General features: G+C 33.5%; 1 protein-coding gene across 4 annotated transcripts; it reads right to left on the bottom strand.

Moving 5' to 3' along the window:
• Window positions 1–3,610: 3,610 nt before the first annotated feature.
• Window positions 3,611–17,718, bottom strand: LOC117688983 (uncharacterized). Of its 4 annotated transcripts, none has more exons than XM_034468412.2 (4): window positions 17,040–17,706; window positions 8,529–8,966; window positions 8,141–8,353; window positions 3,611–5,263 (listed from the first exon to the last, which is right to left on the bottom strand). In XM_034468412.2, the coding sequence occupies exons 1-4, from the start codon at window positions 17,229–17,231 to the stop codon at window positions 5,018–5,020; spliced, it is 1,089 nt and encodes a 362-aa protein (XP_034324303.1). In that variant the 5' UTR covers window positions 17,232–17,706; the 3' UTR covers window positions 3,611–5,017. The 4 variants fall into 4 exon arrangements, 3 of the variants coding, with proteins under 3 accessions (XP_034324303.1, XP_065922621.1, XP_034324304.1); XM_066066549.1 differs by lacking the exon at window positions 17,040–17,706 and adding an exon at window positions 13,838–14,733; XM_034468413.2 differs by having other exon boundaries at window positions 5,096–5,232; window positions 17,040–17,718.
• Window positions 17,719–19,975: the final 2,257 nt, after the last annotated feature.

Genomic DNA, 19,975 nt, shown 5'->3' with positions numbered 1-19,975 from the left:
AGTAACGTACCTGTATTATTATCTTAATAGGTATTTAAAAAAAACTCGTTTCAAGAATTCCTCTGAGATTTTCAGCTGCAGATAAAAACTTTCAAAAATGACCAATTCCTTATTGCTCGTAACTCTTAACTTTAACGCACCCATATTGCGTTTATGTGTGTACAAAATATTTTATACTAGGTATCAGAGTAAACAGCTCACTGATTTGATGTCTCATTGCAACTTAAACAGACTGTAAATAACCTTTTCTCGACAAGCCTTCAATGCCTTTGAGTATAAAATTTCATCGACATTTCATAGTTATCAGAGACAAGGCAAATATTGTACAGTCTTTGAAAGGTTTACGTGTTATTACCGTAAACATTATAAATGTGGCCTTTCCTTTGTTAGGAATAGTCTGAAATTCCACGTAAACACAACATCACGTCTTGTCGTAAGCAACAACACTTAATGATATGACATCAATACATCATTTTTCATGAAGGACATTCAAAGGTCATCAGTCGGTAATGACAGCCGCCATGATTTTCCCGCGCGGTGAAGTCGTACATTGGTGTACTGAGTTAAGTGTGCAACAAACTCAATACAAATGTATTTTACCGCAGAATTGGTAGAGTCCTGAAACTCTTGTGAAGGGGTTTCCCAAAGGACCTTTTAAACGATGCCATTTGCTTACTTCGATAGACATTTATCTTTAGTTAGCTGTCTCAAATTGACCATTTCTGCCAGTGCGTTTGCCATGATTTTATAAGTACATGTACATGCAGAGCCATCAAATATAATAAATAAAGAATTTTTATGTTGATTATACCACTAGGTACCACCTCATGTTTTGCAAATTTCAGTGAAACATTTATTTTTTCAGAAAAAATAGTTGTCAGACATATTGTTGTTTAAGGACATAAAGTAAAGTTAAAGACATAAAGTAAGTTAATTTGCAAAACTATTAATATACAGAACACTGGTGTTACAATGTAATAATTAGATACTAGTTATATAACACTTAGTTTTGACAGTATGAAGTTATAAATTACATTACATTATAAATACAAACAAACAAATACAACGATTAACAATTTTAAAAATTAATTTGAAAACCCCATATAATGCTATAATAAAAATCAAAGTACTGAAAGTACTAATGGGAGTTGATCTTGCATAAATTTAATACCAGTGGTATGTTTGGACTAGTACATGTACATTAATATCTAGACAACATTGAAATGGTTACCCTGTCAAAGGGTCCTACTGAAATAATGGACAATAGGATGAGAAGAATTTCAAATAAGTTTGCTTTGACATTGACCCATAAGTTAGAAATATTCCTGATCAAGATTAAGCTCATCCCAATTGGGAGAAGCGTATTAAAAGGTTTCATGATTTTTACTTTTTTGGAGGAGAAAAATATGTATTTTGAGAGAAATGCTAAATATGATTCCAGTAAATATGTAGAACAACAATCGTCAACAGTTAAACCAAATTTATTCAGAGATGGTATAAGGTATGGAAGACCGAAAACCATCTGAAAAACAGTCTGTGTAGCTTTCAAAAGTGAACAGGAATATAATTGAACATTGGTAATTATATAATATCAGAACAAAAACAGAAACAATTGGCTGTAATATAAACAAATTAGTCAGCAATATTACATGTATCTTAAATTAAAAGATCATGATAAAACTGTAGTTGGCATTCAGTGGAAACTATTTGAATTATGATCAATATGTATTAAACAGAATGAAGATCAAATATTTTTTTTTTTAAATTAATCAAAGGCCTGAAGGGCCATAATGGCTTACGGGTTTGATATGTCTATATTTACATGGATCGAGTATGATTTCCTCTATTTCTTACGGAAACTTTGGTTTATTTATAGCTCTATAGGAAGTAACTAGCTACATGTAATTCATAGATCTATAGAAACTAACAGGACCCATATCAACATGCCCCATTTGTTGATTGGTCGAACCTTAGTGACCGAAACAGACAGGATTGAAATCTAGACGCCTCTTTTATCAATTGGTTGAAACCACCATTGCTTTTAGGAAAAGCATAGACTGCATAAAATAATAATGATGATGTCAGACTCAAACTCTGATATGAGACAATTTGTTTCTTTCTTTTATCCAACGACTGAAGTTCATTAACTGTAAATTCATTCAACTATATAGAACACAAAAACACTTAAAAGCAACATGCTTTCAAATATCAGTATACCTTGTATTCCTACGCACTATGAACTTGCGCGAGAGTTGGTGCACGGTGCGACGTAACAGCGCCACAGCCAGAGCGAAATCAATGCGCGTAAAAATAATATAACCAAATGATGAAATGTACTGTATGTTATGTACTATAATTAATGAATTCTCATGAAATCTACACTTACAAATATTATTCCATTTTATTTGTATTTAATAAATGTATATTTATTCATATTTTTCGGAGTTTTTTCTACTTTTTTAAGAGGCTGACCTTCACAAGCTTTTATAAGAAATATAGATTCACAAGGCAGATCTAACACCTTCTATTTTATTTTTTTCCCTTTGTACAGAGATAAACTCTTTGGCGGGGGGGGGGGGGGGGGGGGGGGGGGAGGAGGGGCAAGAAAAAGGCAGAACTATGCAATTACAGCAAACTTGTTTTGACACCAAATTTAATTAAAATTAATTACTGCACTATAACTTTGCAGTCATTCTCTCTTCACATGACATGTGTACACAGTCATTTTCAGAGGAATACTATACGATGTCTCTATGTTATAGTAATGTGACATCGCTTCTGTATATGACTTGCAATCAAGCTTAACTGTATATTGTTTTCTTATTTGAGTACATTTGGTCTCAAGTTTCCAATATTTTTACGACAAATAAACAGTTCAATCATAGCACAACCAAGGTAAATCCATCGAGGGAACGTTGTGCTATTTTTAGATCTTGGAAAATCCCCAACATTCGATAATGGCGGAGGTGTCGAAGAAGGCACATTATATTAAAACAAGTAGTAATTGCCCCTCTATTTATGCATTTATTACCGTTTTATAATCCCAGTTTCAATATATCTCAATCTATTTTTAGTTACAAGTTACCCTATTATTCTCATATAAGTTCAGTTCTTAAACCGTTAAACACTTTCCCCCTTGCTGAGATCGATGTCGATCGAAGTTAGCGTCGCTCTCTGCGGGTGCAAACGTTTTTATGAAGATTGAACGAAATAACGACAACTTTACATTTACTTATCACTGTTAGGATCTGAAATAATTGGGAAAAGATTTTTTGCTTATAATACATGTAAGTATGCATAGCGGAAAGCATGACGGCACTGTGTGATGCATGGCGGGGGCCTATACCTCTATGCAAAAACGGCCTTGGGAAAACACTGCAGTTAATATTCATTCGCGTTAGATTTCAAGTTTATTTAAATAAAGTCAATTCGTATTGGTTACAATAACATAAGTGATAATAACATATGGAAAATATAATCTTGCTTAAAGATATTTATCAGTTAACTTTGCAACATTCAAATAGAACTATTTTTTGTCGCGCATGTTCAGATAACTGAACTCTTTGCCGTAAAGATTATCCGGCAACTAGATGGCCGTAAGCCATAATAAAAAATGAATTATGTTTATTCAAAATAAAGGAATTTCTAATTTTTTTTATTGTTCTAGAACTTATAAAAATCCTCAATAACAATTTTTCCTGTTTTAATCATTCACATTATACAATGTGTTCAATTTTAAAGCTTGATAACTAATAAAAGGGCAGTAGTTTTATAGGTAAAATACAAAAAAAACCCCAGCAAACATGTAATATTACATGTTGAGAAAAATACTGGTAGTGCATTTGAAACAATGCAATAGATCAATAAATTATAAAACTAAAAATCACCCAAGAGGACAGATTTTGATATGACTAGTATGGTATTTGGATAAAAAAAAAATCAATGTATAAAAACATTAGTATATACTGCAGATGTAAAACAAAATAATATTTTTTTTTACATAAAGCCAAATATTCATAAATGAGAACTTTTTGCAATTAAAACTTATCAACTTGTTTAAATGCATGTATTACATGGCAAAATACGAGTAATCTGTTTAAGTATGTCCAGTTAAAGCAACATGATTGGGAAAATAGAGAATCATAACAGAAATTTCAGGAATGCTGAAAATAGTGACAATAGTGTACATTGGTAAATGTTGAGGACCTCTAACATATGGCTTAGTGATGCTTTGATTTTAATACATGTACATACTAAACAAAGCATTAGGTTTTTGTTGTTTGTGTCCCAATACAAAATGAAGCCTTTGAAAATTGAAGAGCACCTATTAACAGATCACCTGATCAAAATGTATTAAAATACAAATGTATAAAAAGAAACTTCATAGAGAAGAGCAAATAAACAAGAATTATTTACCAATATTTGAAGAAAAAAATAAAAGCACTAAAATATTTACATCAAACAAAACTGTGGATGCATGCATGGTGTTTTACATTATAGAGCAGCAAATTATTTTTTTTAGATGAAAAATTTGTCAAGCAAAATTGTAGATTATAATAATGGAAAAGAAACAGAATGTGCATTTGAATTTTGAAAAATAAATGAACCAGGAGTAAAACGCTGTTGGGAATGTGTCAGAACATACAGTGAATGATGTGTTCATATTGCACTTGACTTAAAACAGATAAGTCATACAGACTGTAACAATGAAGTGCTTAATTATAAGCAATAAACTACAGAATGTCAAAAGGCAAAAATATTCTCTACCATATATCCAGTGACAACAAAAATTTAAAAAAAACAAGCAGTTTAAATAAGTGATAAAATTCTCCAACATTTCAAAATGCACAACGTGCATTCCAAATACAGAAAAGTATTCAAACATAACATTTATCTGAGTTCAGATCTTAATTAACAGTATACAGCAAAGTACTGAATATACATGAAAAAGCATAATCATAAAGCAAAAAACCCAAAATATGGTCAGGATGGCAATCACCAACAGTGCATAAAAAGTTCACCCTAAAGCAAATGAAGAGACAATTCCGTTTGTGGTTCCCACTGCCACACTGAATGGTATTCTAATGGATAAAGTGTCTTCAACACTATTCTCATCACATTCGAGAGCGTCACGGACCATATTTATGGGGATACCAACTGTCTGAAATGTGTCTCCGTCTTCCACCATAATGGAAAATCCAAATTCAGATTTTTCATAGGCAATGACTGTTCCTGTTAGCATTGATGGGGGAGCATCACATGGCTGCAAATAAAATTCACAAATTTTTTGTTAAAAAATATTAAACAAACTAAAAACTTTCATAATTTTAGAGACAAATTAAATAAAATGAAATTTTTAGATGGTATCAAAGCATTTTACAAAGTTATTGCAAATTTGTCTACGATGGATTTAATGGAATAAACGAGACTAAGTGTGAAAAAAAAGTGCTGGTGCACTGGCGGGTATAACTCATTGATAAGTAGCTACTTGTGAATCCACTACACAAAGCATGTAGTGGTGTGACTGATGGTAATACTAACACTAAAATACTAATTCAAATGTCTGTATAAAATTCAGATTTATGCTATGGATAAAAGAAATCTGGATAATTTGGAGTTATTAAACATTGCTGAGCATCGGAGATGTTCAAGAGAAGTTGGCATCAAATTTTGACAACAATGAAGCAAACCACATAGCAATTGGTTAGAATTTAAGAAAAAAATGAAGTATTCAAGATTTGCATTAATTAGTCAAAATATGAAGTTCAATATGAAAAATCAAACAGGACGTTTTCTTCAAGTCGCCTTTTATAGGTCTCTTTTAATGACTGTTAATGGGTACCTGCAGCCCAGCCTAAGTGAAACTTATGTCATAAAATTTATTTACAAGAATTTCATGCAAAAAATTGATGCAAAAATAACGGTGTTATGCCGCTTCAAACTGGCTATTTTTACCTGCTTTGAGAAATCTAATCAAGGGAAAATAGAATTAGGCTATAACGAGGCTTCAGAGGAAGATTTTCTTACAAGCTATACAAAATAAATAAGATTTTTCAGCCAAAATGATTGATATAGGTGTGATGTTTTGACGTAACTAGTTATTGTAAGTACTGTAGGTTTAGAAATCTGTATCCGTAATTATTTTGTTATAGTCAGACTTCTTTTTAAAGGATTTTAAAATTTGCTATTCTCGTCGCCTTTTTACTGATGAATATGATATCTTAAAACGCTTGCATTGGCAGATCTATGTTCATTATTCATTTTTTGATTACATAATATCCCTTCACACACATGAATGATTCCAAACAATGACACAGGTAAACAGGTAAACTAACGAAGCTACTGCTCCAGACACATGTGTATCTGGGGAATGTATACACATCGTACATGGGTCTGGTGAACAAAGAGGGCTTTCATTAAAGTAACAGCTTTTCAAGGCAAAAAGTTCAAGTGATACACAAGATGCACATCACGACAACAACAGATGAACACCAATTGCAATAGGTCACGTGAGTGACTCAAGTGATGTAATAACATTTCTATCATAAATTCATTCAAATTAGTAAAAAAAATGTACATATAAAGTATATACATGAAATTGTATACATTTCATCAAAATTACAGTTTGAAATCACAAATGTTCACATATTTTGAGTTATAGAGTTAGAGTTAATGAGCAGAAGAAATATTAATGTGAACAAAATTTTATATTAAATTAGAACTAATTGAATATTAAATTAGAATTTTGGTAAACTTAGAATAGATATTTAAAAAAATGCAAGGATAAGCCGCCTTACTTTTCATGATCAGTGTACAATATAGAGAATAAGAGTAAGAAAAGAGTTACAAACTAATGAATGTTTTTCATCTTAATAAAAATGCAGGTGATTATCTTCAGATATCATTTAAAGCACTTATCTTTAGGCAATGTTCAACATACATGAATATATACATAATTTAAGACTCATCCATGCTGTGATTTACCGTATTTTCCCGACGACTCGTCGATGCGGACGACTCGTCGAATTGCTCATTTTTAGCCAAAATTTTAACAAAATCCTACGATACGTCGATCTCAGACCATACGTCGATCTTATCACTTCAAAATGGCCTATAAAACTGCAGTAACATTATCAGTGTATGATGCCACGATGTCACCGATATTGCTACCAATTATTATTAATGATTAACATTTAAACAATTACGCTTTATACTTATGCATCAAATTTTCAAATACCGGCAACTTCTACAAAGTCGCTTGCATTTTAAACAATTCCCGATATCGCGTGTTATGCAAAACTAAACTTACTTTGTCAGAAATATTTTATTCCCAAGCATTAAAATAAGTATCCACTCTGACTATCGCCAGTGTATTCGCCATTACGTAACCAGCCACCTGTTGACTCGGCGCGTGGTCAATGTTTGTTTAACAATTTCCGGTGTCATAGGCATGCACCTGTCTCGTGTCGGACTTCAAAGGGGGATCTCAAGTGCAGAAAGCTTAGCAATTACTATGATTTGATGAAACTTGTTTACTTTGTATCCAGTAATGCAGTTACACGCTATTGTTTTACATAGACACTGTTAGAAATAGATCGATCATTTGTACGACTTGATAATGACGATACCGGACCTACTGCAATATTTTCTTCCATTCAAACTTGGTTTCAATTTTACTGCGCAATGTTATCTTCCTACTAGTGATACATAGAACCATGTGACGATGTGTTTTAAAAACGGAACGGTAAAACTTTTAATTGATTAAAGACAATGTAACATTTTTTAATAACTGTTGTTATTATTATGTATTTAAGTGTTGACAGATGAGTGAAAATGATAATTATTAAAGATGAACAGTGAATTCAACAACGTAATTTTCAATCACACAGCCAACTCAAGATGATTAAAACCAAGATTTTTAATGCTATTTTTAAAAAATTTCTGACATCGAGCCTACGACAAGTCGAACAAGACGATAAGTCAGGTGCTCTGCTTCAGAGGAAAAAAATACCGACTAATCGTCGGAATAATACGGTAATAGTTTATAGGGAGACAAATTAGTGTCTACATACATAAAGACAAAGTAATTCTAATACATCCCCTTAAACATGGTTTGCATGGGTATTTAAAAAAAACATACCTGTATTTTTGTTCTTTGTGTTGTTGACAAGGAAACCTCATCCATGTACGAGTTGGTCACCAAATTAGAGAATTCTAAGAATTCTCCAACTTTGCACCCATCGACTTGGTCACGCCATAATGCCACCTTTACTTCCTCGGTTCCATCCTTTACCCTTACATTCCGTACCTGGACATCTGTTCCTCTTACTTGTACTGTTCGAATTATTTCCTCCTGTCAAAAAAATAAAATTTTGATAAATATAGTAAATTAAATTGTTGAAATGACATAATTATTTAGAACTTGTTAAAAATCTTCTGAACAATGTATTGATAAAGATTCAGGTAAAGGTTTTATATTCACAAATTTAAGAAATTGAATTTAAAATTGAAGAGGTATTGAAACAAACCGAAATAACTCGTCCTTTTATCGATACCAAGGATTTGATAGGGCTCTTTTTGGCATCGTGGATCGTTATGATTTTGGCTGGGGCAGGATTTGCAATTGCCTTTGCTGTTAATTTGACATCTTCTGGAACCGCAAAGGCTGAGGTTTTCATGACTCTGGTCACTGCAGTGACCACTATTGTTGGATGAGGGTCCGCTCTGTATACGTAGTTCGATAGAACCACGCATTCTCCTGCCTTCAATAATGGTAATTTGTCAACTTCATACAAGGACACTTTTATAGAGTCCTCTTTATCTGCAACCCCAAGTGGAACAAGCTGTTTTTCTTTACCATCGGCTGTTGTGTACGTCGACTTATCACCGACCCCAATCACTTTTACTTTAAGTGGGTTGGAATACGGCTTCGGCTTTGAAGCCTTCAGTTTCTTGATGCTGAACATCTGAAAAGTTAAATTGTATTAATGCAAAATGCTTTGTTTTTTTAAACAATCAAATTTAGAGTACATTTTATTGGAACAAAAAGTATCAATTATTTTGAATAAGAAGAGCATTATGAATGTTGAAATACTTCATATTAAAATAAAGAAGCTATTAAAATGAAAGTTGTTGCTCAAACAAAACTGCAACATTTTAATGCATATAAAAGCTAAAATTGAAACAATGTAAAGGATTTTTTTATATTGACCATTACTAAAGTTTTGTAAATATTTGAAAATTCAGTCTTGCAATAAGAGAATACAAAAGCATTTTTTAATTTGCAGTTTGTAGGTCAAATATATATTGTTTCAGATGAAAGTAATAAACAATTTGTTAGAATTGTCTATGGATTTTTTAAGCATGGAGATATCATTTAAAGCACTTTTAACTAAAGAACAGTTTTGATCTCTTGTTTAATTGAAACATATGAATATTGGTTTGTGATCTGAATAATAGGACTCCAAAGTTCCCCATGAGTGAAGAGCAGCATTTCCAACATTTGTAAAAGCTTGGTCTAGCACAGAATTATAGTCTGTTGTTATACCTGTCTCTAAATATCTAAGATTAAATGTTTCAAGCATGAAACACTCAAGAGCTTTAGACACATGTGAATCAAAATTGAAATCACCAGCTATAAGGATTGGCTGAGAAAAATGTTCATTGCTTATTATGCTTCTTAACAGTTCCTTTAAATGTGAAATTGAAGTTTTTGGTGGAACATACAAAAACTTTATTGACAACCAGTTGTGAGCACAAGCTACCTCTAACGACAAAACCTGAATATTGTGAATGAGGTTCCTGAACACATTTCTAACCAGTATAGACTGCTTTACAAAGATTGCTAAACCATAAGCTGGCCTGTGTGCTGTACCAGGGTAGTCAAAGCGATAAGTAGTAAATCCAGTTAAAGAGTACATGTCAATTTCATCTGCCTCTCCAAGTCTTGTTTCTGACACAGCTAAAATATCTGCTGATAACAAAGCAAAATCTTTCTTAAGGTCTACCATATGACGATGAAGTGACCTTACGTTGTAAAATACAACTTTTGTGACTGATAGAGGCAGGACATCAAAGCTTTCAAGGCTTAAAGATATTTGTGACTTACTTCTTAACCTATCCATTTCTTCCAACACTAGTGTAGATACTTTGATTTTGCTTTCATTTAAGCTAAGTATGTGTAAATTTCTTATATGTGTCACTCTGCTTAGACCAACATAATGAATATGATCAATTTTCCGATTTCCAAAATGGATAACTGCATTCTGCATGGTTGACCCTTGAGACTTATGTATTGTTTTGGCCGCAGCAAGTTGCAACGGGAACTGGCGCCTTTTCACTTGATATACTCCATTTATTTGAATTTTGAATATCCTTGTTATTTCCAAAATAGGGGTCCAAGATCTTTCTATCCCATTATGATAAAGCCTGAAATGTTCGGTGCGGATTTTTTGTCCTGTTGATTCCTCAAGAAAGTCCACCCAAACAATGCTTACTCTTTCAGAGTCCTGAACAAGATAGTCAAATTTCTTAACAATACAAGGTGATCCATTTGTTACACCATCTTGTACATTAACATTGTTGGTAATTTCTGCAGGCACATCAATAACCAATTGCAAATCAGATACTAGACCCATTGTCTTCGAATTGTCATCAGGAACTTTGCACAATATCCTTGGATGCAATGCTTCATTAGGACACCCAATTACCCAATCTATAGCTTTAATAACGACCTTCATCTCGGATGAGGACTGTGAAAAGATTTTTTCATTAAAACCAAAGACTTCCTTCCTTGTTGCAAAAAGATGAGGAATGTTGGAAAGTTTGCTGTCATTAGTAGTCAAAGCACCTTTTAATTTTGCAAGATCATCTGTGGTATGCTTTCCTTCTCTCAATCTGTTCAAAATCTCAGCAAATTCTTTATCATCTTTTTGTCGCATTATTTCTGTTAACTCGAACATCTGAAAATTGTCTCTCCATAAGTTTGTCGCTAAAGGTCCATAGTTTTGGCATGGTTGTGAGAAAATCCAACCATCCATTACAGGCTTAAGCTGGAAAAGGTCACCGACTGCTATAATGCTTACTCCACCAAAGAGCTTTTTGCAACCTTTTATCTCTTGCAATCTTAAATTAATAAAATTAAACATGCCATGCCCAACCATTGATATTTCATCAATGAAGATAACTTTAAGGTGCATGTATTTAGACCTAAGAATGTTCAACTGCTGCATGTCTAAGGGCTTATATTTGAAACCTTGCCCAACTGGTAAGCAAAATGATGAGTGTATGGTTGCACCATTTATGTTGTGAGCAGCCTTTCCTGTTGGTGCACAAAGTAAGACATGCAAGTTATCTGGTGAGTTTTGTAATTGATGAGAAAAATATTTCAGTAAACATTGGTAGAGAGCCCTTGTCACAACACTTTTCCCCACACCTGCACCTCCTGTCAAAAACACATAGAGTGGATCTGGTTTTGTTTTCACCCAATGCAAAATATGGTATAAAAACTCTTTTTGTTGCTTGTTCAAATTTCTCAATAATTGTCTGTAATCATCATCATTTATTTCTCCCCACTGAGTGATTTGTTCATTTTCAAGCTGCTTTCTTGCTATGCCAAGGTCTATCCCTATATCATAATTTGGCATATTTTGATCAGGGTTGAAGCACCCATACTTTTGACAAAGCCTATCACCGTTATCTCTGTCAATAAGCTCATTATGCTCATTTTCAGGTGCAACAAAATCAAGACACTCATTTTCCAATGAACTGCCCATCAGGATTGCCTCCTCTATAGTGTTAACAACAACACGACTTGGTTCATATTCTCCCCTTTTGCTATCTATTTCATCTTTTTTGTTTAAATACATAGTTTCAAAAGACAGACAGTTTCCTTTCAAGTCCTTAACTTCATTCCTCCAGTGTGTGAACAACATCAGTAGTTCTCTGTAAAATTTTTCAGGTTCTGTTTCTACATCAAAGTGCACCCATCTTAAAATACATTGTTTTTTCCTTTGAACTATTTCTGTTCCATTTCTAAACATGTAACTTTTTTGTAATTCAAAGTCCACAGAATCATCCTCAACATCATCTGATGTATCTTCTATATATTCTGTTTCTGGCAGATCATCTGTACTTATCAAATTAGGATTTGATTCCCTTTTTTTGTATCTTACAGAAAATTTAGATACAAAGTCTGCTAGACACAACTTTTCAATACTTTTTGGTCGCTGTTGATAGAGTTTCACAATGTTGCTTGATTCAATGTCAGTGCTGTCTTCCTTCATGTCTTCCAGTACATGTTTAGGCTTTAACATTATGACTCGTTCATCTGGAGGACTTGTGTTGATGAATACAAAAGACCTGGAAGTTCTGCGAAAAGGCATTTGTAACACAAGATAAGCTGCCTCTTGAGCTCCAATTTCCACATGGGACAAAAACTGATTCCCTATGTGCCTTACTTGCTGCCTTATGTCTGAATCCTCTCTTCGAGCTTCCTCACATGCTTTATTCAACAAGTTTGACATCCCTCGCTGACCCTTAGAGATGTAGGAAACAATATATGTTGCACATGCATATGGGTCTAGGATAAACTGTATATCCATATTTGCAAGCCAACTTTTCAACAAGGTACAATTATAAGAATTGATTCTAATTTCATATGGCTGTCTCTTTAAAAAAAGTTTACTTTGTGTCAGTGATGATCTAATGGCCAATGTATATGTCTCAAAGTCCATTTCTAATTTTGATAAAAATTCTTTGAAGTCCATATCAGTATTTTTGATTTCATCTGAATTAAGTAGCATGCAAACCTTTTGGTAATTTGCTTTTGCTTCTGGCAATACAGCTTCATCTTCTAAAGGGGACAAGGTAACGGTTTTAGGCATAGGAGGAATTGGGAAATTGAAGCGACAAATAGGTTTGTTTTTTTTCATACACGTCTTGGCATGCCTGTGAGTCTGGTAATTAACCAAAACTGGATCTGCACCACTTTTTGAACAAGAGACATATCTATCAACAAACTGCGAAATTTTTTCGTAAGAATCAGAAGATACATTTGGTGCATTCTTCACCCACAAGAGCATATGAACATGAGGAGAGCCACGTTGTTGGAATTCCACACGAAAAAAATAGTCAACAACTTCCCCAACAGGATGTGTTTTGTGCAACAAAACTCCATGAAGAAATCTCTGGAACCTGTAATCAAAGTACCTTGAACAAGTTACTGGGTCTGACTTTATAAGCCTACATTTTTCATCCCAAGAAAGGTTATTTATGTCATCTTCTGTATATGTCACATTGTCAATGAGTTTGCCCAGTGTTTTTAAGAGAGGAATCCATTTCGTTTCTGCAGCCGAAAAAGAGCAGAACCAAGTGGGAATGCCCAACTGTCTCATCATAGCAAAAACATCTTTTTTTGCTTTTTCCCAATAAGGCGGGGAACCTCGAAGGTTGCGCAGCACATGATATCCTTCATTTAAATGAACCATTTTGTCTACCGTAATGGAATCCAACACCTCTGCTACTGTGAATTTCTTCCCTTGCAGTTTACATTTTCTAATTGCTAGCGAGACTTTGTCTTGGATTTGTTTTATTTGTAATTTCTTTGCTTTGTAAAAGATATTTGGAATGCACTTTGCACATCTTCTGTCAACATTCCTCAATTCACATTTGCAGATGGTACTGTAATGCAAAGGTACTTTACGAGACTTGTTGTCTGGCCTAGCTTCTCCACAATATATAGTAGGAAATGCCAGAAACTCAGAGAAAATATCCTGAAACATACTTAAAGGATTGTTGTGTTCACCAGGTGCAACATTCAACACTTCATTAAACTCACGAAAATCAACACTCTGCAAAACGGTATCAGTATTTCCACTGGGCCTGTCATCAAGATCAGGGTCTTCAGTCCATGAATCTATCTCATTTTGACTTTTTCGAAGACTTGACTCTCCTGCCGAATTATTAACACTTGTGTTTAAATCAATATTTCCTAGAGAGCTTGTTTCTGTAATATTGCTTTCCTCAGAATTCAATGAATGAACCCAACTCTGATTTACCTCAATTCCTTCACTTTTATACAAAGCACTATTTTCAACTAGCCACTTTGCTGCAACAAAGACTTTGTTTGGCCTTATTCTTTCACTGGCCACAGAATGCTTGAAGCTTAAGCTGCGCTTGAAATTTAATGCAATAGTTTCATTTTCTGACATCATCCTGGGCAATTTTTTAACTGTTGAAGTGACATCTGCTGGGACATTAACAACATTTCCATTAATGCTTAACTGTCCTCCTCTAGGTTTTTCTCTGAGCTGCATAAATGGAATTCTTGGAGAAACAAGTCGTTCTTCAAGTTCAGTCAGTTCAAGTTCCTTCGGTTTTGATGGAAAAGCCATACCATTAGCAACTGAACATGGGGGTATTCTATTAGTTTTTAAATACAATTTACATGTACGACAAACTATATCAGCTTTCCTTACCTGGCACTGCTGAAGGATGCCATCAGGTATGTTTACAGCCTTCGAAACACTTTCTTTGAACCAAGTTTGTTTACAGCATTGGCATACATGAATAGGTCCTTCTTGTACAGATTTATGGAAATCAACAATTATTGATTGTTCCACTGGTTGACCAGGACCACTAATTTCTGATGAAATTTCTGTTGAACTACCACAACCATTAGGTTGAGATGAGATACCAATGGATGCACTATAATCGTTAACTTGGAGCAAAATTTCTGCTGAACTACTGCAATCATTAACTTCTGACAAACTTTCTGTGGATACACAATGATCATTGACTTGTGACAGATTATCTGTTGTACCACAAGTGTTACAAACAAGTTTGTTTGAACGGGTGAGTTTTTTATGAGACAAACATACTATCGGGCCATTTCTCTTGAATGCTTTTTTGTCCTTTAATATATGCACCTTGAATTTGTAAACTTCAAACTGTGTTGAATTCTTATTCCAAAACCAAAATCTCAGAAGATTTTGCAACTCCTGTAACGATTTGACAGTAAAAATGGCAGCATTTCCATCACTATCAGTTTGTCCTTGCATGTTTCTAGCATGGGAGTCGAAAACGTGGAAAAAAGTATCAGAATAATGAATTGCTAAAGCAACGCCCTTACAAAGAAATATACAAGCATGAGGTGCTTCATTCAAACAGAGATTTAATGCTGTTTCCAATGAAACAAAGGGAAATTCATTTGAAGATGTGTTTACGATATCTCCCGCAAATGTTGTTGAAATGGAGCAATTTGTTAGGCATGAATAAAAACACACTTTTCGAGGAATGTCCTCGGGATTCAAATATGAATGTGAACAGTATTTCCTCACTTGCCTATAAAGAGAATCTCCTTCAACTAAAAGGTAATCAATTACTTCTTTATCCCAAAAGAAAACTGTGTTTTTACTTGCAACTCTGTACAGAATGCTTATCAATGCATTTGCAACACATTGCCGGCCCCTACTTGTCTCTGAAAAATTATCAGAACCCTGGTGAAAACTGCCAAAAACACTTCTTTCAAAAATGACATTATGAGCAAGCGAAGTATCTGATGACTCAACAACTTCATATCTTTCTACACCATGTTGTTGAACATCTGTTAATCCTAATTCGGAATATTGAACAGCTTCTAAGTTTGACCTTTTTGGTAGGCTTTCATTATCTGAATCTGAAAAGTTACAACTTCTTTTCATTTCTAATTATTTCTCTAACACTTATTTAAATTCCAATTTCTGTCAACTATTTCTTAACACAACATGAATTTTTTTTTCTTAAGCTAAGCTATTTTTCGACTTTGAATTGGTTTAACAACCAGAGGTCCACAAACTATTCCACAGCAGTCGCAAAGTCACACGACAAGGAAAATATTAATATTGCCTTTCCATGCATATTCTTTATGTCCAAGTTAACAGCAGTTATCTGAATTTTTGTTTTATACAACCCCAACTGTTATATATCTTAAGGGGAAATATCAGTGCAATGTTAAGGGGAAATATCAGTGCAATGTTAAGGGGAAATATCAGTGCAATGTGAACCCCTCAGTTCTTTTCACAGGAGTATAACTTTAACTTGAATAAATAATCTTGATCAAACAAAGATAATTTTGAAATAAATTAATGGTCTTCTGAACTCATAAATATGCTGCACTTTATTAATCTACAGGAATCAACCATCAGTCAGTGCAAGTTAATGAAAATCAGATCTCAATAGAGAATATCCCGACATTAATTATCACGTCTCTATACATCCATTAAGATTAATATATGGTCACTTTCAACACCTCAGTTCCTAAAACATGTTAATAACCACACTTTGTTACTTTTCTTGCACAAGATATTAATTCAAAACTACTTTGCCTTCAATTGAGATTTATCTTGAGCATGGTAAGAGCATATTTCTTGTGTCAATGTTCATATTTCTTGTTCATTCATCTCTTGATTGTTCATTTCTTGAAAGTTCATCTCCCTGACATACAACACTTGCAGTTCATTTATTATCAAATGTCCAAGATATACATCTGTGCATTTCTATTTTACCATTTTCTATGACGAGTGAAATGTGGATAATTTATGTACACCCAAATTCTAAATAATGAATACACTTGTAAAAACTGGTAAACATAAATATCTGCTTATGATTTAAAACAGGTTTCCCATGACTGAATTTCTGGATTATCTACCCCAATGAAACTCTATAATCACCACGAGAAAAACAAAGCAATTCACATATCATCACTTCAAGCATTAAAACACACACTCTAGACTATCACTCGTATGCGAAGCCTCAATCAACATAAATATTTCCTCGTCAACAGCACAATATTATATCTAAAATATAACTCTTTATTTTAGTTCTTATGCCTGTAGCTGTAGCTAAATGGTATATTACAATAACAGTGGCGACTGTGTCTTTAGAAAGGCTTAGGCTAATTGTTGACTGTTACAAACTTCATTTTTCATGTAAGAAATATAACGAAATAACTTTAAGACAATCAGTTTCATATGCATTTAAAACAAACATAAAACACAAACCTTTCCGTTGAGAAACCTCGAACGATACGTTGACAAATCTGAGTCCGAGAATGTCGTCTTGTCTTCGAAGCTTGGCGGGAAAATAAAGCGTGGGGCGTACAAATATGTGTCGAATGAAAATAGTTCCAAAACTATTGTCATTCTAAAAATCAACGCTATACACAGTAACTTTTTTTTGCCGAAATTACTCATTTTATTTTAATTATTAACCATTTTTATAAATACGAATATTTTATCTTTCGGCCGATTTTTATGTAGGTTAACGTTACGGAATCAGCCGAATTTTGCCGAATTCCATTACCCGGGAAGCGCTCGGTGCCTCTATTAGTCTTGTTCAACCAGAACGCTCGGCTGTCTCCGTAAACCCTGCTCGTCGGAAATTTACGGAGACAGCCGAGCGTCTGGTTGAACGAGACTTCCTCTGGATTGACCTGATTTCGTAGGAATATATACAACTACTAAAACTTTCGAATTTAATCGTATCATTTCAAATTCTGAATATTTTCAAGCTTTTCAGATACATATTCTAAAGGGAAATAAGACAAACGAATACATTTCGTCGAATTTATCGATTATTGATTATTTTAAAGTACTATTTCTTTTTAGCGGTGTTGATTAAGTGATTGGGTCCAAACACTTTTTCACTTTCGGTTTGTCCGCGTGACTGCATAGGAGAGTTGATTAAAAATCAACTCCCAAAAATACTTTTCCTGAGGCTGATATAAATAATGACTGGAGCTGTACAAAATCTGCTTAAGTTGTCACTTGCTCCCGATGCTCAAGTGAAATTCAACTCAGTTTAAGACTACGTAAACGACAACTGCCTAAGTTTATATTCTTCTGGAAAAATATACTCAATACAGTTGAACATGTTCAATCTTTATTTATTTTTTAAAAAAAAAACCTGTAGACTTGAATGTTTTGATCTCGTGTCAGACGAAAACTGGAGTCAAAAAATCTATTATTTTTATTTCGTAGAAATCGATATTTAGTGGAAAAGATGATAGTGATTATCAACGCCAAATCGACTTCGTTTAGCAATACAGTGACGATTCTGCAAGTGTTTATATACGCCAAAAACGTCTCTCGGGAAATCTTTGTCTCTTTCAGCACTGTGGCGGACGACTCAAATTTAAAAAAAAATGCTCTTCTCTTCTTTATAAATGTTACAATCCCGTATAACAATATTTTGCCAAAATTAAAGGTATATGTGGCGTATTTGGAGTAAAATTTTTGACATGAGTTTGAGTAAAAATATACATCATGCTTCTTATAATTAGACGTCTCACAAACTCTAGGCCCATAAAACATGTTCTGTCTTTAATTATTTGTCTCTAAACTTTGCTACACGCCTGAAGAACGTTAATGTGATCCGCCATTTATAACGCCACTGCGCATGAGTGCGGGAAAAGCCAGCATTGAAAACACGGTGGAAGAACAGTTTGTTTACAAATTACAATCATGTTTTAATAGAAAAAATTCTTGCATCAGATGATACTCGAATCATTATCATTTATATTTCCGATATTCATTAATGAAGAACGATATAAATTGTTAATTATGTGTAATAAAGATGAAACACGATTTTAGCATCATCGGCACGGTAAACGGAGTAAATACCCCTCTCCCTGAGGGATGCATGTACTGAGAGTGTTTATTCATTCTTTATTCAAAAATTCCTTTAAACGAAAATCCACTTATGGTTATTAACTTGTAAAGTAAAGACACGGAACAGGTTGAACACGAACCTGACTATAGCAAAACTCTCTCAACTTCATGATGAAATCTTAAGTTTAATTCTGCTTAAATTCCTATTCCATCAATATACATGGTCTCTGATAACGACCTTCCCTTTGTTCCTATCCTTTTCAGTCTGTTTTTTTCCTTGCCAAATCTGTCAAACTTAAAGGTGTACCCCTCTTTTTCTTCGTCGCCGTTGTTGTTGATTGATCGAGATGTATGTCACGTGACCCATTTAGGGCGGGGTTATTCAAATCTTTTGTATTTATTACCCATACTTAAAAAAATAAGATTTTTTTTTTAAATCTTTGTTATGCGATTGACTTATACAGCGTAATTTATGTAAAAGTCCTATCTTTAAATAAAATGATGAAGCAAATAATCAGATCTTATTATGATTATTATTCACTAAATATACGTCACATGTACCTTTAAAATAATTTAAGGGGTCCGCTTTTTGGTATATATATTCATTATATAATTATATTTCAAGTAAACAATAGTTTTTGTTCATGTTAAAAAATTACATGTAGATGCCATGTATTAACTGGAGCTAGACCAGTTCTTCATAAACTTACTTTTTATATACATGATCATGAAGCTGCTCATATAAAATGTTAATTTATCATCTTAATGAAACCTGCATTCATTTCACATTTTCTTTCATATAGAAAACTTGACTATTTGCATTGTTTTGCGTCAATGTCCTCTGCTCCTAATTTGCGATCGATAATTTCATGAAAGGAGACATGCACGCGACGCCACAACCACATTAGATGCTTGTAATACATTGACTTCAGGTATTCAGTCGCAAAATATAAATGAAAAAAAAATTCGTGGAAATGAGAGAGAGAGAGTTGCAGGTGTTGATAATATTAGTTAAGAGATAATGACATGCAGGTCTAGAAAGATTTTGGTTAAAAAGCACAATATTTTTTATATGTGTGTATGTATGTGTTTGCAGATCATTTTAGAGTTTATTATTAATATCATACAAACATAAGAACACGTCATTCAAAACAAAACAAAGTCTACTGTCATGTGGTAAATTTTGAATTCTGTATTTTCTGTAAATTCAAATTTACATGACCCTACCCACACATTTACCAAAGATAATTTTTTTGTAAACTCTCTATTGCAAGTACGTATTTTAAACATTATAAAATAAAGACTTTATAAAGCCATGTTAACCAGTT

This window comes from Magallana gigas, chromosome 7 (assembly GCF_963853765.1).
Source record: "Magallana gigas chromosome 7, xbMagGiga1.1, whole genome shotgun sequence".
In the NCBI taxonomy this organism is placed as follows: Eukaryota; Metazoa; Mollusca; class Bivalvia; order Ostreida; family Ostreidae; genus Magallana; species Magallana gigas.
Note: the sequence above shows the minus strand (reverse complement) of the source record. Positions and strands in the feature narration are given on the sequence as shown.